The sequence below is a fragment of the Coenobita brevimanus genome, chromosome 89, assembly GCF_032717465.1.
Source record: "Coenobita brevimanus isolate Jiangsu-jjx chromosome 89, ASM3271746v2, whole genome shotgun sequence".
NCBI classification, from domain to species: domain Eukaryota; kingdom Metazoa; phylum Arthropoda; class Malacostraca; order Decapoda; family Coenobitidae; genus Coenobita; species Coenobita brevimanus.
Window position 1 is genome coordinate 29,252,904 of NC_137042.1, and position 23,429 is coordinate 29,276,332.

Sequence of the window (23,429 nt, forward strand, 5' to 3'; positions counted from 1 at the left end):
CACTTCAGTGCGACGCGCCTTACCGAAGCAGAATAAAATCATCTGGACGCAGCAGGAAAGAAAAATATATATATATATATATATATATATATATATATATATATATATATATATATATATATATATATATATATATATATATATATATTTCCGGTCAGAAGGGGTTATGGATGGACCTGAGGGCGACCCAGCACTCGGCCATCAGTGTACAGGTGTTTTCGCTGAGATGGCTTCGTAATGATTGTTCCTTAGCGATTCATTTTCCACCTTATGACTTATTTGTATGTTAAGTATATATCTTAATATCGTCACAGTTTCCACTGATAAAATATATGAGGATTCTTAAGGTGTGATGTGCAAAATAAATCGCTAGAGAAGACGCATCACGAAATATCCAAAGAGGGACGCAGCGACTACGTAACCGCCAAAATCACCAAGACAAACTAAAGAAAATTCTCTCTCTCTCTCTCTCTCTCTCTCAAAACCAAACTCAAATAACAACCAAATCTCCGCAAAAAAAAAAAAAAAAAAAAAAAAAAAAAGAGAGAGAACCTTGAGCATGGGCGAAAAAATGCGAAAAAAACAAAAACAAATCAGGGCTCAGTGGGGCATCTCGAAAAAGGGCCAAATAACAGTCTTTTCTGGGTAACACTCACATGAGCTGACAAAATACCACATGCTCTCAAAACAGGTAATAACAATAATAATAACTGTACATTAATTATTCAGTATGGCATATAATTTGAGGAACATTTATATAATCTTTTAATAACTAGTAATAGGATGGGATGCTCGACTGACGATGGATCCTCTAACATAACTCGGACTTGGTTTTTGCAGGAAGGACAAGGAATCGAGAGTGTCAGGTCTTCCCATATCCCTCGTTTCTCCTACAAAATGCAAATCTCAGGGTACGAGGAAAAAGTGATCGTGGATTAAATCTGTGTTGCGCAGGAAGAATAAGGACAGGAGGGTGCATAATATCCCCATGTCTCCAGTTCTTCCTGCAGATCGTAAATATCTTCGAGCATCCCACCCCTGCCCTCGAGGATGCCCATTGTATCAACTCAGTCTGGGCGGAGTTACACGAAAGGTTAATAATGATAATAATATTCCCTTGGTAACTACGATATTCCTTTTGCAGGAAGAATTAACTACAAGTGACGTGGGCACAATCAGCACTCTTCTCGTCCTTCCTACCTTAAAAATAATGTTACAAAGAGGAGTGGATCGTAACTATGTGAATCCACGTCCTGGTGAAGAAACGACCGATTTTTTTACACAGGAAGACACCGATGCGGTCCCAAGGCTGAACTTTTATCTCCCTCGCACTTACAGGCCAGTTCAAGCCGTGACTGACAAGAAAAACACTCAGATATTCCCCCACACTACGACACGCAAGTCGCTTTAGCAGGCAGGTCCCTTTTTATCAGTTCTAGGAGCAAACAGACTGGGGTAAAGAAAAACCTGGCCACGGGTCTCGTTCAACTTAAATACAGGTGTAATGATTACATCCTTCACTCCGACACATACGGCAAAAAACAAAAAATAATAATAATAATAATAATAAATGTGTTTGTTGCCGATCACTGTTTTCGTTAATGTCACTACGATTTTCACTTTGTTCTTGCATTCAACATCATCATCATCATCATCCAATTTTCTACTGATAGATGTGGAGGATACTACTATATTTCCTTCATTACAATAACTGTTAAACACAAGCTCAGCCTTAGATTATGCGACAGAGAAATAAGCTTTTTCTTTTTTTTCCCCATGAACTGATGTCACCACCTCGTTCACTGTTCCAACAGTTATATAATCACCTGTTAATGCCGTTCCCTCGTGTGTGTGTGAGTGTGTGTGTCAGGGGGATCTACTGGTATGTGTTAGCTCCCACCTTCAGCCCAATCACACTGACCTCCATCCCCTCTCCCTTCCTGAACATCACCAACGGACTTCCCTCGTCAGGAGGGCATGCCACGGACACATGCTTCCCAGCCGAGTCAAAACCAGACGCACTTTGGCCTAGGCGAGTGTAATTTTGAACCTGACGGCCACTAGACGTCACCAAAGTCCCGCAGTTAGGAATTTCTGTGGATATAACGCTAATTTTTGTGGGGATACCGCTACTCTCTGTGGGCATGATGTTATTTTTTGTGGGCATGTCGTTACATTCTGTGGGCATTACGTTATTTTCTGTGGACATCAAGCAGCTCTCTGTGGTTAAAACAGTGCCGTCCGTGATATATGGCAACGTAATCGTCTGACTGATCCCGCTGTCAGACTGCCTGTATGGGTGCTGGTGGTTGACGACGGAAGCTGTGACGGTGGGGATGGACACGAGGGAGGCCGTGGCGATGGTGGTGGTGGTCGTGGTGGTGATGGCGGTGGTGGTGGCGATGGAGGCGAGGGATGAGTGGCGGCGTGGGAGGGGCGGCAGGAGGGTGGTGTGGAGGGTGGAGAAGCTGCGACTGCGGAGCGCCTCGCAGCCACGGGGGGCGCGTCGCTCCCTTACACGCCCCCACCACCGCAGCAGCAGCGTCCGCACCTGCCAGAAGAGGGAGGTGCCAGGGTACTTGCCAAACTGTAAGCTTAGTCTGAACTGCTTTCGGGCTAACTTAGGGAAGATTTCCTGGAGCTGAGGGATTAACTCCTGCAAGATTATCTTTATCTTCTTCTGGCTACAGCCAGACGAGATTTTCCTTAGTGATGCCGATTAACTGAGGGAAAGCAATGATATAATAACAACCACTCAGCCTGAAATTATACACGAAAATGGTGTCTTTATACCATTAAGCGATCAAGTGGTTTTCCCTGAGCCGAAACAAGTTACTGTCTGAGCAGCCAACATAAAACACACGTCATTCAACGTGAATATAATTAATACGTTACAGCTTTGTCCCACATCATCAAAGCGGGCAATGTTAGTACTTCATAACCCTTGCACTGAGCTAAATACAACCATCTGGAAGTGGTAATGAAACAAAAGAATGTCCTGCAGAGCTAACATCCTTCCGCTCCATGACTTACGTTTATTTCCGATGCTGCCAGACGCTTTAATTCATCTAAGGATATCTCTCTCATGCACAGGAAAGAGATCCTTCTTAGTGAAGAAGTTAATGGTACTATATTTAAGTGAAAGAATGGTTATTACTTTGAAGTAAATTTACACTCTCAATATAACTAGGGTACTCTGTGTGTATGTGTGTGTGTGTGTGTGTGACTTTGGGGGGAGTGGGTGTGTAGGAAAGGTAAGTGTAGATAGGCGTGGGTGTGCGTGAGTGTAGGTATAGGTGGGCACTGAAGTATTGTGGGTGAGGGTGTGGGTGTGGGTAGGTATGGGTGAATACGAGTAGGGATGTGGGTGTGAGGTATGCTTGAATACAGATACAGGTGGGGATGAGGGTGGATGTTAGTATGGGTTTGTATAGGCATGGTTGGTTGTGAGTGTAGGAGTGGGTGCGGGTGTGGCTATGGGTGGGTGTGGGTAGAAAAGTACGATACATCAGCATGGTGCGCCGGGCAAAAACGTGTTATAACAAAACGCCACATAACAATGCTACACAAAATAGCCTCATGTAACGGCGTCACACAACAAAGCGTCATACAACACAGCTTTAAACAGCAAAACGTCATGCAAAAGTAACTTCACGCACGTAACTTCATGCAACAAGTAATCTCACACAACAATGCAACATACAAAAAAAGCGTCATGCAGAGTTGGCAGCTGTCCTCAGGCAGAAGTGACCTGCTGTCCATAATGACGTGTGTTCGATCCCACGCCAGGACAGGGCAACATTTTGATCCTTTGAAATGCATTAAAACACACTTTACTTATCTTTTACAAGACCCGCCGACATGTCAGAGGAACAATACCGCTAGGTCCATCGCATCAGTTCTAAATGGGAACCCTAGCATGTATTCAACAAGGACGGTGGGTATCAGGGCCGAAGTTGTGACATGCAAAGCTGTTTAGCACATAGGAGGATTGTCGGACTTTAGGGAACAACTGTCGAGTCTATGCCGTACTAACAGCATATAAATATGATCATCATTTTTTTCTTGGAGGAACATCAAAAGACAATTTCGGATGTCATCGAAGTCCCGCTCCCCCCCCCCCCCGAAAATTTTTGGAGCTGGTGTACTTTTATTTTATTCTTGCTACCTCCAGACGTCCTACTGAACTCTGGCAAAGTCTCTTGTATGCTGAATAAAATCGTCCGGAGGTAAAAAAGAGTTACAAAGAGGCAGGGTACAATACGCGATGAGCCATGACACAAAAATCTCTAAAATGTGTCCCCGATATTGCGTCGCTTGCGGGCACTGAGAATGACGCACCTGCCTACCGTAGCGCAAGCAGTAGTAATGGTGGAGGATGAGGGGGGAGGAAGGGGGCGATGGGGTGGGGAAAAGGAAAGGAACACTTGGGAAGCGAAGAATGTAAGGAGGGGAAGGGAAGACAATGAGGAGGGGGGTCAGGTAGAGGGGAGGGTAAGTGAAGGGAAGTGTGCACAAGGAAGAGCAAAAACCAGGGACAGAAGTACCAATGTTGTGCAACTGTTTTGAAAATTTACTGAATTAACTGAACCATTCTTCATTTACAGCCCGTGTTGCCTTTCTCCATGGGGATAGACAAGTAACAAATGCTATCCACGTAATTCCTAGTTATCTTCAAACGTTACTAAAACAGGTTGGAGTGAGAGCAGGAAATAGCTCTTCTTGTACTGACATTGTAATATTTTGGTCCCATCTCCCAACACATTTTCTAGAGGCAGCCCTGTACCTACTGCAGCAAGGAAGGAAATTGTACCTAGTCAATTCTCCAACGTTAATCTCACGTGAACATGGGAAACGGGATGAAGATAATGAAGCTGAATATTTTGATGATGATGATGATGATTACCATTATGATGTGGTAGTGGTAGTGAATGAGATGTTACTTGGTGATGCAGAATACTGACACTTCCGTTACTCTGTTTCTGGTGGCGGTGAAAATCCAAAACACTACGCATGAACTAAAGGAGAATCAAGCAACAACTCCAAGCATCATACTTTTGCTCCATTTTGTAAGTACTGATGGGAACTGTAGGAGCCTCTAGACCCACCGTATATACATTCTAGAGACAGTAATAAGGAAGGCGATACGAGGGATCTGTCCGGTACCCCTAGATGAGACTGAGTTGGTAATAAGTATGGTAGCTGGTAGGAACGGCACGATATTCAATTCGAAGTTGACCAGAGTTACTAACAAAGAAGGTAACTGGTGTGATCAGGTAAATATCCCAATCTGTAAACAGTTTAGATTCAGTCAGTAATACGAAAGGTAATTTGCAGGAACAGTTCAGACGATATTAAGATCTGGTATGAAATGCATTATATCCCAACCTCTAAGCAGAACAGACAGAATTAGTAATGAATATCTGGTACGAACAACGAGATGTACCAAACTCCACACAAACCAAATTGTGTTACTGGTAATCTGGCAGGAACACTGCGCTATAGCAGTAAGTAAACCACACCAGCTTCATAATTATTCAAGTAATTCTTAGGAACAACGGTATTCGCTGACCAGACTGAGACAGTAATAAGGTAATTAATACGAACAGTGATATTCCAATCCTTAAGTAAACCAGACTTCAGTGCTGTAACTGAGCTTCATACAGGCGGTGCTTAACGTGGGAGGGATAAATGGGCGGGTGGACGGATAATGTAGGCGGATGGTGCCAATATGCAGCAAGGCGCACTACTGTGGTGGTGGTGGTGAGGCGGGGAGGTGTGCTCCGGGGAACTCGCTCAGGTGCATGCAAATCAACCTCCATTCCAGTTGATTAATCAAAGCAATCAAGCTGTGAGCCAGCGAGGTACCCGTCACCACGTGCCGTTACTCAAGAATTTTATTTTTGTTTCCTGGATCCTCACTTCTAGCCAAACAAATGGCTGGGCTGCTCCTCCACTTAAAAAAAAAAAATGATCTAACTGTATTTTTCAGTGCCTGTGACAAAATGTAGGAAGAAAGTGGGATATGCTCTCTCTTCAAAATCAATGAGATGTAAGTTATAATGACCTGTACCATAACAAAAGTGAATAAGCTGAAGATATTAATGTGGCAAAAAGGTAAACAGGCTGGCATTACTGCGGCCATGACACACGCCTCATTAGCTAGCTCACACAGATCTACAACGCCAACGGGTTAGTAAAAAAAGATAACCCAGAGGAGGTAGCGGGCACACACTTGGTCAAAGCTGAGTGAAGCAGTCCATACAGGAAGGTACACTCCTTAGGTATGACGCTCTAGAATCTTTAATTGCCAAGCCTGTGAGTTAGGAAGCAAAGACTGGCAGTGGCTCTACGGTAAAAAAAAAAAGATACAGTGATGCGACAGCTACTGACACCCAGATATAAGAACCTGTGTGGGGGTTGGCGGGATGCAGGATGGGGCTACTGGTGGGATGGGTTGGTCCTGCCTGTTACGTCGTGCGTCCCCGTGTTGCGCGTGTGGCCACTGTCCAGCTTCCTCTTCATCTTATACCGCTGGAAGGACCTCGAGAACAGCGCCAGGACCTGCCGGAACACCCACAGTCCGTCATAGTGTGCCACCGGCCTCATAAAGACCCTATTAGTAAACAAAGATGGGACAACACTTACACGGACAGTCGAATATTTTCTTTCAAGCAATTTCACCCTCCTCAGTGAACAACCAAGAAAAGCTGTTCCGTCCCTAAGTACTGTACGATGAAGATGACAGCTGTCGCGAAATCTGTTTAGAGCAAACTTTTCGTCTACTTCTGTGGGTGTTCATCTCGTGCATCGACGATCACGTTGCTATTTTGCAATAGAGATGGGACATCTTTCGCCACTTTGGTGCGTCCATCACCCGGCAAGCTATCGTTTGTATGGCTGACTATAAATGACATGGATGCCTTTGTAATGTTTGTGATCCAACAGCCACACAGATTACAAGAATCTGACAACGATTACAATGTCTCAGCCGCAATTCCGAGGGCTTGAATGGTGAGTGAATGGAAGCGTGGCCCATTGGATTGAGCAAATCTGGGCTGTCTGGACGTTGCTACTCCTCACCCTCCCCTAAGGAGGGAAAGGAGGACCGGATGATGATGATGATGATGATGATGATGATGATGATGATGATGATAATGATGATATATATTATGACCACTAGTATCAAGTTTTAATACCAATGGCATAATACATGCAAGGCAATTAAGAGCTGATAAATAGTTATCCGCTGCTATAATAAGTCTGATTTAAAATGTTCTGAAAATCTCCATTATGGAGTTATGCGCAAAGTGCACAAAGTACGTAAATATACTAGACTTTATGTTAGCCACATAATATACAACAAAGAAAAATAACAGGAAATGAAATACAATAAAATTATTAAAAAGTAAGAGAGATGGAGAAAGGGAACAGGGGGTGGGGAGGGGATACGGAGTGAGGGAATAGGGGAGGAGGGGAGGGGAGGGGTGATGGAGTAGGGGCCGGGAGGGAGGAGATGGGTTGAGAGGGGTGGGTGACTGGGAGGAGAAGACTGAAGGAAGGGGGAGATGGGGGATGGCAAGAGAATGGGGGAGGGGAGGGGAGAGGAGAAAATGTTTGGTAGTTTTCTTTTTTCCACTATCACTCCGCTGGCTGGCTAAACTAACGGTACACAATTAACTCCACAAACAACACCAACACGACAATTACACACGCACAACAACGGCTACTTCAGGCAAAAACAACAATTGCAGACACAACAACTACAACTACTACAGACAAACCCCCACTACCATCAACAAAAGCAACAAAACATGACAACACATTCATCAATTACCAACATATAATTACGGACATCAATCAGTCAGTGAGTAAATTAAGCTGTTTATTTTACACACACACACACACACACACACACACACACACACACACACACACACACTTTAACTCTTACATTTTCGGGACAACTCTAAGCCTCTATTCCACCTCATGCCAGATTTTATTTTACTGAGAAAAGGCCCGTACTCAAACAAGCTCCCTAACACCTTTTCCTATGCGATTTACTTTACTTATTACACAAACAATTCTGTTACATAAATCCATCTAACACTGCCATACTCTGCATAAATAACGTACACAAGGATATTAACCGCCATATCCAAAAATAAATCGCTAAGGAAGAGGTGCTAGGGACCCTCCTTACTTGACGTCAATACAGGCTTAAGAGTCATATGCCTAAACATGAAATCGAAAAATGGGACGCACACTTTTTATTTATTTATTTATTTTTTAAGAGCGTGATGATGATGTAACGTATCTGCCCTTCCTATATGTGTTTGCTGACTGCGTTCTGTAATATGGGATGCAGGCTAACCATACCTAATAACCACAAGCGTTCCTAAATGTCCTTCAGTATTCAGGAGTTTGGATTCCACTTTCCGATTTAAGGTTTCAGCAGAGACCTTAAGAAAAAGAATCTGGGAGTGTTTATGCCAGTAAAGATGAACACTAAAGGGGCAGCTCCCACAATCACTGGTAAAATAAATAAATGTAGGTAAATATAAAAAGGAAAATTAGTCATGTTCACCTCCCAGTTGATGCAGCAGAACTAGAAAACGAGAGATGGACACTGAAGAGGTAACTGCCCAAATCAACGGAAAATAAGTGATCGTTAATAAGTAAATAAGTCAATGATCACCTCCCCACTGATGTAGAGGACCATGACTAACGGCAGACATTAAACGGGTGTGTTAAAATCAACGGACAAATAAAAATTCACGTCCCCATTGGTGCAACAAAACAGGAAAAGTGACGATGAACATTTAAGGGCAAACTAGAGATAAACATTAAAAGGTAACTGTCCAATATACAGTAAATAAATAAATGTTCACCTCCCCGTTGGTGTAGCAGAAGATGATGGCAACGACAGCCCCGGTGCTGCCCTCGATGACGTTGTTGAAGATCTGGTAGAGGTCGAGCCAGTCGCACCCTAGCGCCTGTGGACGGTAGATGGTCACCACGTACTGCAGCCCGAACAGCGGCACCACCATCATCGTCGCTCGTACCGCCTTACTGCAAGAAAAATGCCATTGAATGTTTGTGACTGAGTGAGGTGAATTAAGTATGGAATGTGAGAGAGAGATCTGCAGAGGGACTGACTGATACCACGGGACTACTGACTGATACGGAGGGACTACCGACTGATACCAGGGGACTCCTGACTGATACCAGGGAACTACTGACTGACATTGAGGGACTACTGACTGACACCCGGAGAGTACTGACTGATACCGGGGGCCCACCGACTGGTATTTGACTGGTACTAGTGGCCTACTTACCGGTACTGACTGTGTTCCGTACCGCTCGTGGCTCTCACTTTGCTCACCAGGATGCGAATGATGTTCACTAGGAAGATGATGTTGATCTGAGGACAACAACATTTATCAATTTGTGTATCCATTTTATCATTTCAATTTATATATATCTATTTTGTATTAATTCATATATCTACTTTTTATCTATTAACCTTTTCAGCAGCAGGATGTAATTTGCTTCTTATTCATGCTATTTCCTTGCTTTATGCAGCTTTGGAGACAGTTTTCGAAGTGGGTAATTACATATTTCCTTCATTCACTTTTTCACTAACAATCAGTCTCCCCAAGTTGCATAAAATGGTGCGGAAGTTGCAGGACTTGAAAAATGTCCTCGCACTGAAGGAGCTGGGATATCTACGTATGTATATCTATCAATCTACCATGCTGTCTATTCATGTAACCACATTTCTATATATGCATCTGTAATTATAAACATATTTATATTTTGGTGTTTGTATCTAGTACGTATCAGTCTATAACCTAATACATAAAAGGGGTAGCTATAGTTGTACCACATCTTCTAAGCTATCTACCTACCTATCTGAGTATCTGTCTATCTACCGATCTATTTATCTACACTGGGCTTGTACAATTGGAGACAAATATTCGTCTATATTTCACTTCTTTTAATTCAACCTGTCTGAACCTGTCCTCACTTTCTCGTCATTTCTAAACCTTAAATCATGTCCCAGCTTCACCTCACTTCCCTTCCCCATCCACAAACTCACCAGCATGGCAAGGACAGGGGGCAGCTTGATGACCCATTCCAGAGGGCCACAGGGCAGGATCCAGCAATGTTCGTTTGGGTGTAGAAGCCCCCGTGCCACGCTGTACCCTCCCACCGGCAGGAGGGGGAAGCCTGGGGGGCAACAGGAAGTTTAGGAGGCGCGACAGGAGGGACAGAAGGCGGGTTAGGAGGTACAGACGGCGTAGAGGCGTGTCAGGAGGCGTAGCAGGCGAGTTAGATATGTAAAGGTATGTTCTCTTGTTCTCAAAAAGTGTTGGAAAGTCGCTAGGCACAAATCTCGGAAGAACAGTTAAAATATACTTATCAGTATTAAAATATTGCTGAGAAATGTGCTAAAATACTACACGAATATCTAAGAAACAAGCTAACTATACTATTAACAAAACTTGGTAAAAATCTCTAAAGACCTTTCCCCCTTGACTTTCTTATTCTTTCTCCCCTCTCTCTCCCTATTACTCTCTCACTCTGACCCTTTCTCACCTCTTCACCCTTCCCCTCCCTCTCACCTCTCCCTCTCCCCTCCGCCCCTTCCTCTCATCTTTCCCTTTCCCCTCCGCCCCTTCCCCTCATCTTTCCCTTTCCCCTCACCCCATCCGATGAGGTAGAAGATGACGAGGCTGCTCTGCTCAGCGAAGGCGGACGCGAGTAGCTTGTGTAGGTAGAACCCCTCGCTCAGGTACCACATGTAGTTGCTAATGCGGGTGTACTTAGTCAGCAGGGTCAGCGCTATGCACCAGCCGGGGCTCTGGGGGCAGGCAGAGAAGGGTTACGTAGCGCTTGTTATGGTATTATGCCACGCTATGTTTTGTTAGGTGAGTTTAGGTTAGGTTAGATCAGGTCAGGTCAGGTCTAGTTAAAGCCCCGGGCAATATGTGAAGTTAAGCTAAGTTTGGTTTGGTTAGGTTAGGTAGTCAGGCAAGGTCAGGCCAAGTGCGATGGTTAGATCATGGCAGATTTGGTTAGGTTAGGTTACGTTAGGGAAGAGAAGAGAAGGGAAAAGGAAAGATGGAGGGAAAGGAAGGAAGAGAAAGGAAGGAGGGGGAGAGGAAAATCGGAGTGGCGGTGTGTATCTGTGTGTGGAGGGGGGGGGGGGGTGGAGTGCACAACAGGGAGGGGTGTGTGGTGGAGATATAGGAAGGGGTGTTGGGGTGGAGTGAATGGCGTCAGCTGGGGCCATTGTTAACAGTCTGTGGGGCAGCACGTGACAACCCGCCACGCAGCCAGTGGGGTGGCGCTTGTGCATGACGGAAACGTATAATTTTGTGCAAGAGAACAAGACGGGTATTCATGACTGCCAGTGTGTGCATGACAGGGCGTGCACGAGATTATATGCCAGGGGTGTGCTGTACAAAGGTGTGCATGAAAGGGGTAGGCAGGACAATGGTGTGTAAAACTAGATGTACCTGACGAGACTCCATGAGCGGTCTCATGACGGTGGCGTGCTTGACAATGGTGTGCATAATGGCGCTGCATGACAAGAGGGCATACATGATCGGGTGTGCATGACATGGCAAGCATTGTGAGCTGGACATGACAAGGTAAGCATTGTGAGCTGGACATGACAAGGTATGCATGATGGTGTGTGCACGACAGTCGAACGTGCTAGCAACTAAAGTCCTGTCGTCTCTTCTGCTTCCTTCTCCATGGACTTCGAAAAATCAGCCAGGTAAGTCCGCAGCAACCGACACTGATTAACTGTCTAAAGATAAAGACAGCAGAGATTTAATGGCCCTGATTCTCTAAGCGAATGGAGATAGAAACGGGATAGGCGACAGGACTGTGTGTGTGTGTGTGTGTGTGTGTGTGTGTGTGTGTGTGTGTGTGTGTGTGTGTGTGTGTGTGTGTGTGTGTGTGTGTGTGTGTGTGTGTGTGTGTGTGTGTGTGTGTGTGTGTGTGTGTGTGTGTGTGTGTGTGTGTGTGTGTGTGTGTGTGTGTGTGTGTGTGTGTGTGTGTGTGTGTGTGTGTGTGTGTGTGTGTGTGTGTGTGTGTGTGTGTGTGTGTGTGTGTGTGTGTGTGTGTGTGTGTGTGTGTGTGTGTGTGTGTGTGTGTGTGTGTGTGTGTGTGTGTGTGTGTGTGTGTGTGTGTGTGTGTGTGTGTGTGTGTGTGTGTGTGTGTGCAGTGATTTAATGGCCCTGATTCTCTAAGCGAATGGAGATAGAAACGGGATAGGCGACAGGACTTTTACTCTCGCTCTGTGTGTGTGTGTGTGTGTGTGTGTGTGTGTGTGTGTGTGTGTGTGTGTGTGTGTGTGTGTGTGTGTGTGTGTGTGTTTTTCCCACCTTGCCCTGACCTGGACGTCCACCTTGTTACTGAGAGGATATTAAAAGTCACCCAGGCTGTCTTGCCCACACCTATCCCTTACCCTACACACACACACACACACACACACAAACTCTCTCTCTCTCCCACTAACCTGCTCTATGGTGGCGTTGTGTGAGATCTGCAGCAGCCGAAGCGTGATAGTCCCCACGGCCTCCAAAAGCAGACTGAGGAACAGGTGCGTGTGTGTGTGTGTGTGTGTGTGTGTGTGTGTGTGTGTGTGTGTGTGTGTGTGTGTGTGTGTGTGTGTGTGTGTGTGTGTGTGTGTGTGTGTGTGTGTGTGTGTGTGTGTGTGTGTGTGTGTGTGTGTGTGTGTGTGTGTGTGTGTGTGTGTGTGTGTGTTTTTTCCCACCTTGCCCTGACCTGGACGTCCACCTTGTTACTGAGAGGATATTAAAAGTCACCCAGGCTGTCTTGCCCACACCTATCCCTTACCCTGCGCACACACACACACACACACACACACACACACACAAACTCTCTCTCTCTCCCACTAACCTGCTCTATGGTGGCGTTGTGTGAGATCTGCAGCAGCCGAAGCGTGATAGTCCCCACGGCCTCCAAAAGCAGACTGAGGAACAGGTGCTTATGGAGGGTGAAACGATGCACTCTTAGCTGCCTGGGGGGGAGTAAAGGAGTAATAAAATAAGTGTATCAATAAATAAGATAAATAGTAATCGGTCCCATATTACCCCACAGAGGCGTAGGGTCCCGAGGCTTGGCTACCAGGATCGAAGCCAAGCAAGGCGTCACTCCCACTGGCGCGTCCTAACCACTAGACCACAAGGCGTAGTCAAATAGGTCTGAGAAAAACACCACGTAAAATTATCATGTAGGGGAAGAAGTGGGGTTGGGGGATGGGGTTAGGGGAGGGGAGAGGTTGAGAAAGCGAGTCTGAGGAGAGAGTTTGAGGGAGGGGAGAGGTTGAGGGAGGGAGTTTGGGGGAGGGAGAGGTTGAGGGGGGGGTTTGAGGGAAGGAGAGGTTCAGGGAGGGAGTCTGTAGGGAGGGTTTGAGGGAGGGGGGAGCGGTTGGGGAGAGGAGGAATTAAAGGAGAAGAGTTGAGGTTGGGGTACAGATCCACCAAAGGTCAAAGTCACGAGTAAAGGTCAAGGTCACAGGTCAAAGGGTAAACTCTTGGCGCTGTGTCACTGTACTCTATAAGCATATCTGATATGTTTCATTCGTACTGCCACCAGACGATTTTACGCAGCTTGGAGTGACTTTTCGAACTGGAGGGGTTAGATACAGCCTTCATTAACCCCTTCACTACTATAGGGCTCTTCCTTTACCATGAAAACCAAGAAAATCGTCTGAGAGCTGTGAAGGGGTTAGGGGAGAGGGGAAATTTCTCTCTCTTTCTTTCTCTCTCTCTCTCTCTCAGCAGACACAGAGGTTCCAGAAATTACCATAATTGCGAAGTGGAGTGAGACGTAAAGTTTTAGGGTCCAGATGGCGCTAGTGAAGCAAAGAAATGTGAGAGAGAGAGAGAGAGAGAGAGACTGTTTCTCCTACTGGCTGTATTTTATGATTTGTGATTATTATTATGAACAATAGTAAAGAACGATAACTCACAGCGCAAAATTCATCATCAGCGCAAAATTTATCGTCTCGGGAAATTCCTACCCCACGATCAGTCTTCCAATTTTCCCTCTATATACCGCCACAACCATCCACTCACTTGTAGGAGAAGAAGATGCACAGGGCCGGGAGGAGGGCGGCGACGGAGAGGCTGTAGGCGGCGATGTGCACGTAGAGGCGGCGGCGTATGTTCTCCTGCACTCCACATGAACCGTAGTCACTCCACTCCTTCCCCCTTTTGCGGTACCACACTCCACCGGCCTCACACCGCTTCGTGGCCTCCTCTGTGGGTGGATAAGTATATAGGCATACCGACATACAAATAAAAATTTCGACTGGTAGAATGATAAATACTGTAGATGGGTGGATACAAGAATGGAAAAATGACAAAAGGAATCAAGATAGACAGACACACAGGCACATACTCGTTCTTCCTCTGTACGTGGATGAGACAGGTAAATGGACAGACAGACAAGCAGGCAGATGGACAGACAGTGAGATAGAAGGACAGACAGACAGACGTAAAGGCCGTGGACTGGAGAAAAGGATGGAGAGACAGGCATTACAGTCTAATGTTAACCTTTCATTACGACTCAGCCTTCAAGATGGAGAGATGACAATTTTTAGGCCAAGGTAAAGTGAGGAGAGTATAGTGGACACAAGAGGGGAGATTATCAATAGACCCACACATGGCAATTTTAGATCAAGTTAAAGCGAAAAGAGTGTAATGAAACAGAGGGGAGGGGACGGGGGCAAATCCACCCACAGTTCACATAAATGGGAGCTTATTAATGTACCCACCTATAGATGACAAAAGAGAGGTGCTTATGAATGTACCCGGCCATCAAGAATAGCACTCAGACTTCACTAACACCTGTGACTACACGTGTAAACAAGGGTACGTTTTGAGGCTGTTATCTGGGACCCATCTATCTATATATCTATTTATCTACCTATCTATCTGTCTGTCTAATTAAGTGCCCTAGCTCTTTCCTGTTTTTATTAAGCATATTTATTGAAGCTTAGTTCACACAGCTGAGCGGCAGAAAGAGATAATACTAAGACTCTACATCCTTATCATCAACACCTCTTTGTGGGCAGCATCACAGTGTTCATCTATTACTACAACCCAACATTCAGGATGGAGAGATGGCAAATTTAGGCCACGTTACGGTAAAAGGAATATAGTGAGGTGCGTAGATGCTAGAGTCATTGTTGGAGATAGAGAAAAAAGACAAGAAACTGCATTTTGTGTGTGTGTGTGTGTGTGTGTGTGTGTGTGTGTGTGTGTGTGTGTGAGAGAGAGAGAGAGAGAGAGAGAGAGAGAGAGAGAGAGAGAGAGAGAGAGAGAGAGAGAGAGAGAGAGAGAGAGATTGATTTGATTTGACCCCAATGGGGCTAGTTTATTGGACACCCCACACCTCATCCTGTGAAGGGGCAGCGTCAAAAGAATACATAGATATAGCATCATACAAGAGAGAGAGAATGCTCTTGACAGGGCCTGAATGTAAATATGTTTTACGTCAATCACATACAAAACGATACTGATGTTTAACGTGCAAGAAAAACAACATAGGAAAGGATGTTATATAATTTCCAGTCATTTAAAATAATACGGGACCCCTAAATAAACCAACCTTGTTAATATTACATCTAGAATAATAGAGATATGATAAAATGGCTATAAGTGTGAATCTTAAACTATAATTACCCTAACCCTGCCAAAGTTAAGACAAATATGAACACCAAGACAAAATGAAGGTGACTTGTGGACAATTTAGAGATATAAATTGAGACTGGGAGGTTGTGGGTTAATTTTACTGCTGACAAGGCTATGTGAGTGAGATTATAGACCCCATAATTATATCAAGGCTTCCCTAACACAGATAATGAATTCAAACACCAGACAACCACACGATTCCCTAGAGTTCTCGTCTATAAGCTGCCTCGCCACCAGCCTGTTTTTCCAATGGTGCACATCGCCCTGTTTTTCCCACGCGTATTTCTGCCATTCACCATTTTCACCCCAATGTTCTATTTCTATTACCTTTCTGACCTTTCATTTATCTTTCATTGGTGTTTTTTTTTTTTTATTATTATTACCTCCAGCAACGGAATTGGACGGAGGTTGTGTATTCACCTGTGTCTTTGTCTGTGTACAATCTCAAAAAGTTGTTATTGGATTTTAGTGTGATTTGGTGGATTGGTGCGTAGAGGGTCAAGGATGAAGTGATTAAATATTACGGCAGGGTATAGATTCGGATGCAGGAATATATAAATTTTAATGGCGCTGGCGAAGGTATGCAGTCCCTGATATTGTTTAACAAGGCAGACTGAGACCGAAGAATTACCTGGCTATGTAAGGCAGTAAAAGTATTCGTCTAGTAGGATAGAGGTCGTACACTAGCAAATCACACACACACACCTATTTATTTGGTGATGACGGCTGAAAACGCTGGCTGAGTGCTTTTTTTGAGTTTTCACTTTTTATTACTTTTTCATCTGCATCCCCGTTAGTGTTGGGATAATCGGCTTGGGGTGGGAGTGTGGAGCTTGTTTTTGACCTGAGACCAACTTGTGGTCTACGGAAAAACATCACATATTTACCACAGCAAGCATGGATTTCCCTTAATCCCCCCCTCCCCTCTCTCTCTCAATTCCATTTTCTCCTTTTAATTTTCCTCTTCCATCTCTCCTCTACACCTGTTTTTTTCTTTCCTCCCCCCTTCTCAAGTCCCCTTTTCCCTTTTTAATTTTCCCTCTCTCTCTCTCTCTCTCTCTCTCTCTCTCTCTCAACATTGCATCACACCCACGCCATTATAAACTCCCAGGTCTTAACGCCTCGAGGGAATATTTGCCAACCAACGCAACATCGCAATTATGCTGGTAGGCGGAGATTAAACACTAATTATTTGCGTTAACATTTTCGCTAACACCTACGCTCCTTTGACCTACCGCGAGAGAGAGAGAGAGAGAGAGAGAGAGAGAGAGAGAGAGAGAGAGAGAGAGAGAGAAACACCACCACCATGACCAACTCCATCTTGCCTTACTTGTGCAGGAAGGTACCCTATCGTAGTACACGTATGCAGGACAGGGCCGCCTCGCCTGTGTGGCCGGGGGGGTAGAGTCCCAGCACTGCCATCCATCCCACGTGTGAGGACACTGACCTGGGGGGAAGGGATAGAAAAAAATGATAAAGATAGAAGACAGTAGATAGAAGACAGAGGGGGAGGGAGACAGGAGACGGGAGAAAGAGTGGAAGCGAGGTAGGGTGAGAGAGGACATACAAGAGGAGAGTGGGGCGGGGAGAGCCAGGGTAGGAAAAAGTAGGGGCGGGAGAGAGGGGGGAAGATACGTAGAAGAAGGGTTAGGGGAGAGAGGAGGAAGAGAGAGGGAGAGGGAAGAGCGGAGGGTACGTTGGAGTAAGCGGAGGCAGGTGAGAGAGCAGTCAGGAAAGAGAGAGCAAGGGAGAGGCCAGATGGGTGAGTGAGAGGGAGAAAAAGAGGAGAGCAGGAGAGAGAGGGAGGGAGGAGAGAAGAGGGTATGGGAGAGATATATTACTACTATACTTATCATTCAAGCTTTCCAAAGAGAATGGTAAAGATGACGACGACAGTGATGATGATGATGATGAAGACACCTTGGCCTCACCTACCTACCTCTAGCTTTGTTATCTGCTGCATGAACCTCACTACATTTCGAAAACCTGCCTCCCTGCCCGCACACCCACCTACCTGACGGCAACAACTTCTACTGCATGACCTAACAACACGATCTTTGCATGAACTTATTACATATCCTTATAGCACAACCTTACTGCATGACCTAACACCATGACTTTATTGTGTGAACTTACGGTTTAACTACATGACTTTACACAATGACCTCTGTATGACCTTAATGGAAAACCTTACAGCATGACCTCAGTGCAAGACCTTACAGCATAATCTCACTGCATGACCACATTGCATGACCTTACAGCATAACCTCACCCACCTGCGGGCCGCGTCTTCTGCTGCATGACGGCACAGCACGCAGCGGCCGCCTCACAGCACTGCCTCCACTTCCCAACACCCTCCTCGCCTCGGAAGCTTGACTCTATCTTGCCCGAGCCCACTTTCGCCTACCAGAAAAAACAATATATGTTTTTTTTTTTTTTTTTTTTTTTAATCATTGATGTGAGAAAAAGATAGTATACTATTTTTTTTTTTCATTCACAGGAGGAAAACAAGGAATAAGTTATTTTATTTTCTGACGTGAGGAAAAAGGGGATTATTCTGTGTCTACTTTTTCTTTTCATAAATTTCCTGGTTTTCTTCGTTTTTCTCCTTTCTTTTCTGGATTTCTCTTTTCTTATACTTTTTTTTTCGAGTTTTTGTTTTACTTATGTTCTGTCTGCCCCTTGCCCTCCCCCCCGCTCTCTCTCTCTCTCTAAGTTTCATGTTCCATCTTCCACGGTTTTTATTGGCTTAACTTTTCCATTTTCTTCAAACTTTCAAGGTTTTGCTTCTCGTATCGTTTTCATCCCTCCCCCCCATCTCTCTCCCTCTTTCCTACCTTGTATTCACCTCCTACCCTGCTCCTCTTGTTCTTCCTTCCTCCGCTCCCCTTCTGCTCCCCCCTCCTCCACTCCCCTCTAACCCTTATCTCCCTTCGCCTCCTCCCCCTCCTATTGTCCTGCCGGTTTTCCTCCCCCTCCTCCTCTCCTATTTTGCCCCTTCCCACCTCTCCTCTTCTCTTCATCGACCCCCTCTACTCTCCCCCTGCCTTCCCCTCCCCCCCCCAACTCCCCTTCAGCCTCCTACCACTCTGCCCCTCCCCCACCACGCCGTAACAAGGCTGATGTGATAATGCTCGAGGGGGGCGGTGTTCCCTTATCGTCTTCACCACCACTGACGGTAATTTAAGCTACACCCCCCTTCATTAACAGACCCAATTTTCTCTTCCTCCTCTTTCGGGCGTATTGTTTTCTGCTGAGTTACGAATACTGTTACTTTTTATTATTTATTTACTTATTTATATATGTATTTCTTTATCTATTGCATTTATTTATTTTTACCTGCCACGTAACGAGTAGTATTGATAAAGTTGCGTCTCTGTTTTTTCTTTTTTATGTCTGCCTTTAATCTGTTTTCTTTCTAACTTTTCAAAGCCTCTGCGTTGAAACCCATTTTTCTCTCTAGACTGGCGGCTACTGACCACATCAAGATCAAATGTGAATACGGAGGCCATGAGTGAAATGCAGAGGTTACTGGGGTCAATAAAAATATGTATTCATGGTGATCTTCTTCCTCTTCTTATTCGTCTTCTTCTTTTTTTACACCTGAAGGGGGAGGGTTCCGATGGGTGCAATATTTCCTGGTGCAATTTGACCCCTTCACTACCAGACACCTCCCGTAAGGTCTTTGTTTTAATCAGTCTTTCACATTTCGCTAAGGTAATCCGCTGGTGTTTCGTACTGTTTTCAAGTATGGGTTTTAGTCGGAGTAATATTCACCTTCACAATATTACCCTCAAAAGTATTAGCCCTTTACTGTCAATGGCGGCGAAAAGGTAGTGTCAGGGATAATTCTTAAAAGGTAAATTAAGATAAGAACCCCAAAGACCGGACCAATGCGCAAGACGACTACGAGCCAGTAAGCGAAAGGTGGTATGTATGCTGAGTGCCATTCCTGCATCGTCTCACATACAGAGCGGGGGCAAAAGTTTCCCTAATATTTCACCCTTTCTGCTTCCCGCTTCTCCCTGCAGGCTAATATTCCCAAGTTGAAGGGGGCCTTGTATGTTTCCATGTCAAGAAAATATGAAAATAGTAAAGACAGAAAAGTAACAGACGTGCCCTAAATGAGAAGTAAACACAGTGGAACGGTAACCTAACTTTTGCCTCTGCCTGTACAGCTAATTCCAGCACTAATGGGTTAATTCTGGAGAAGGCAGACAATTTTTGAGGCCTGAGAAAAATTAGCGAGGTAAAAAGGCGGGATATTACCTGAGTCTTCCCACTGTTTCACAAAGCGTCAGGGTGATATTCCAAGTGAGAGAGAGAGAGAGAGAGAGAGAGAGAGAGAGATGGCAGCCAAACGACAAATTCACGAGGCACGAATCTCTCTCTCTCTAGTTGGTCAGAATGGTTTGGCTGAGGTTATATCATTTTGCTTTCAGAGTATAAAACCTTTAATTTCCTTCGCTTGGTATTAGGTCTTTTTTATTTTTCCGAATTAATTTTTGTTTGAATTTTCTCCATTTTCTCGTTTTAATTTTTATTTCTGATATGCTGCGTTAAGTTTTAGATGCCCCACAAACTGCTGTTATTATGGGTTGAATTGTGAGTTTGATGACGATGATGATGATGATGGCGATGATGATGATGATGATGACGACGATGAGAGTAGTAGTAGTAGTAGTAGTAGTAGTAGTAATAATAATAATAATAATAATAAATCGCTAGGGAAGAGGTGTTACGAAGCCTCCACCTAGAATACGAAACTGACTATTACATCCACAAACCCCATATTCCCAGCTGATATTCTGACTCTCCCTAGCTAAGCATATGACCTCCTTTGAACTCCTGGGCGATAGCGATAAATATATAGTACGGCGATAAAAACATAGGCCTGAAGCAAATATATCGGTAAATGTTTAGTGGTGCTTATACTGCGCTGCTGATTCTTGTATAAAACGTACAGACGCAAAAATACGCATACACAGACTGGAGCGAATATAATCAAATGCACACACACAAACATACATGCAAGCACACACACACACACACACACACACAACATGACTCTCCCCAACACACAAACGCCAACAGACCCCGTAAATGGTGTGTGTATGTGTGTGTGTGTGTGTGTGTGTGTGTGTGTGTGTGTGTGTGTGTGTGGATCCTTCACCAAACACACGAACACACACGTGCGAACACAAACACCCCCCCCCCTCTCTCTATCTCTCTCTCTCCGCCAACATATTAAATTCCTTGACGAACTTAGAGAGCGAGGCGGGATTCGGGGCGCAAGTGTAGAAGTAATTAAGAGGTAACATTCCATTCTCTCTATATATTTATTTATCAGTATAGCTATTTCTCTCTCTCTCTCTCTCTCTCTCTCTCTCTCACCCCCTGGAGCCTCGCATGACCTTATCACAGTGACCTCATTTCCAAAGGTCACGCTCCCTTAGGATGACAGAGTACTAGCTAAAAATAGCCATCATTTTTATCTATCCTCTAATTGTCTTTTTATCTATCAGGAGCGTAAGGGTCCGTGGCTTGGCTGTCGTCATTTGTTTTACTTTTTGATTGTTAGGGTTATCTTAAAAGGAAAAATCCGTTTGTTTTCCTGAGTGAGAGAGAGAGAGAGAGAGAGAGAGAGAGAGAGAATTATGTCTGTATGTCTGTATTTGTCTGTCGCCTTTTGTCTCTGTGTATTTATCTATGCATCTGCTCTGTTCTGTCTGTGCATTTATGAGTTATTCTGTCTTACTATCTATCTCCTGGGTTGCCTCCCCTCCTCTCTCTCTCTCTCTCTCTCTCCTTATCTATCTGCCGTTTGTGCGTCAGTCTTGCTGCCTGTACTTCATCTGCCTGCCTCCCTCTTTCTCCATCTATCCATCCATCAATCCATCATTTCCTCTCTCTCTCTCTCTCTCTCTCTCTCTCTCTCCCTGGCGCAACCCACTGTGACCTTACCTACAAAGAAAGGTCAGCTCCCCACAGGCTTCACGCTCACAGGTCAAAGTAGACAAGCTCAATACAGCTCCCACACACTATATAAAATTTCTCATCTCTTTCGACAAACTCGGTCTATTTCATCTGACGGAACTGGTCCTCTCTCAAAATTTAAATACCATGTCGGGGATGCATGAAATTCAATGAGCCTTAACTTACGAGGCAGGAATGAATCTCCTTGGTTACTAGCAAAATTTACCCTCTAACTTCACTTGCCCACGAATCAGGCTGAAAAAGTACTATGTCGTGGATACATGAAATTCAGTGAGCCTTAGTTATGAAGTATGAATGAATCTCCTTGGTTACTAGTCAAATCCACCCTCCACTCTAACCGCACTTGGTCATGAACCCAGCTGAAAGGGTTAGAGAGATGGCAATTTTGGAGTAAGTTAGAGTAAAATGGGGTATGGTGACGAGTGGGTTTGTGTGGGAGGGACAACACTGGGACGACTGAAAGAATTAACTCTGTAAGTGATGGAATTAAGCTCTATAAGTGAAGGAATTAAGCTCTATAAGTGAAGGAATTAAGCTCTATAAGTGAAGGAATTAAGCTCTTTAAGTGCAGGAATTACGCTCTTTCAGTGAAGGAATTAAGCTTTAAGTGGGGGAATTAAGTACTATCAGTGATGGAATTAAGCTCTATAAGTGATGGAATTAAGCTCTTTAAGTGAAGGAATAAAACTCTTTAAGCGAAGTAATTAAGCTCTTACGTGAAGGAATTAAGCTTTTTTACCTTACCACGCAGCTGTGTACCAGAGATCATTTTCACTCTTTATGGTGTTAAATACTGTGATCTGGTGTATCCTAGGGTGTCGAACAAAGTGGTCTGGTATTACTCTAATTATAACACCAGGGTACGTTGTTAGAGAGGATCATAGTAAGTGGAGATTGATTTAATGGGCCTTTTTTAAACAACAAGTAGACGCTTACGAACTTCACACTGCCAGACGCCACAAGATTTTACTTCGCTGACGGACACCCCTGTTCCCTAAGCACTTGAAAAAATTTGGAGTATTTTTTTCAGCAGAACAAAATCTCACTGCTATTTTTTTCAGAACAAAATCTCCTAATGTTTGCTGACACGAAATAGGTCAGCACACGTACGGATGAGAATTATTTACCTGATTGTTCCTGTTCATTTTTCTTTAATTTTGACTCATACACTTTCGACATGCTGAACAAAACCTTCCAGTGTTAATCTGAACAAACAAGGTGAGTGTACGGAGGGGAATGGGTTAATGGCAGCCCTTCCCCCGACACAGCTGAGTGGGTCCTTGGCTGCCTGATTTAACACGGAATTACAAGTTGCTCGGCTGTAGGTAGGTAGGTAGGTAGGTAGGGAGAGAGAGAGAGAGAGAGAGAGAGAGAGAGAGAGAGAGAGAGACAAGAGGCGAGAAATGAGAGAGGAGAGAGAAAGGGTGAAGAATGCAGCCGGTGTCGCTACATTCCAATTTCCTGATGACTCTCCCGTGTTCCGTGTGAGTGGAGTTCCGTAGCGGCCAAAGCGTTCCGTATTTAGCGAAGGAACGGGGCCTTTACGCTAACTAGATCCGGCCTCTGACGCCAAATTGCCTGTCTGTCTGTCTGTCAATTAGTCTGTTTCTCTACCGTCCGTCTCTTTATTGTTTGTGTCTGTATGTCTGAACTCTGTCTGTTGTTTTTCTGTCCATATCAATACCTCATGTC

The 23,429-nt window shown here is 44.7% G+C and overlaps 1 protein-coding gene across 1 annotated transcript in view; it reads right to left on the reverse strand.

The window, feature by feature from the left end:
* Positions 1–6,441: 6,441 nt before the first annotated feature.
* Positions 6,442–23,429, reverse strand: part of LOC145411432 (calcitonin gene-related peptide type 1 receptor-like) — a 58,682-nt gene continuing 41,694 nt past the window's right edge. Inside the window, exons 5-13 of the mRNA XM_080281472.1 lie at positions 18,017–18,143; positions 17,071–17,187; positions 14,121–14,304; positions 12,940–13,060; positions 10,711–10,867; positions 10,103–10,233; positions 9,339–9,424; positions 8,892–9,072; positions 6,442–6,564 (exon numbers count right to left, since the gene is read on the reverse strand). Coding sequence (XP_080137598.1) covers positions 6,442–6,564; positions 8,892–9,072; positions 9,339–9,424; positions 10,103–10,233; positions 10,711–10,867; positions 12,940–13,060; positions 14,121–14,304; positions 17,071–17,187; positions 18,017–18,143 — 1,227 coding nt within the window. The remainder of the gene's footprint in view (positions 6,565–8,891; positions 9,073–9,338; positions 9,425–10,102; positions 10,234–10,710; positions 10,868–12,939; positions 13,061–14,120; positions 14,305–17,070; positions 17,188–18,016; positions 18,144–23,429) is intronic.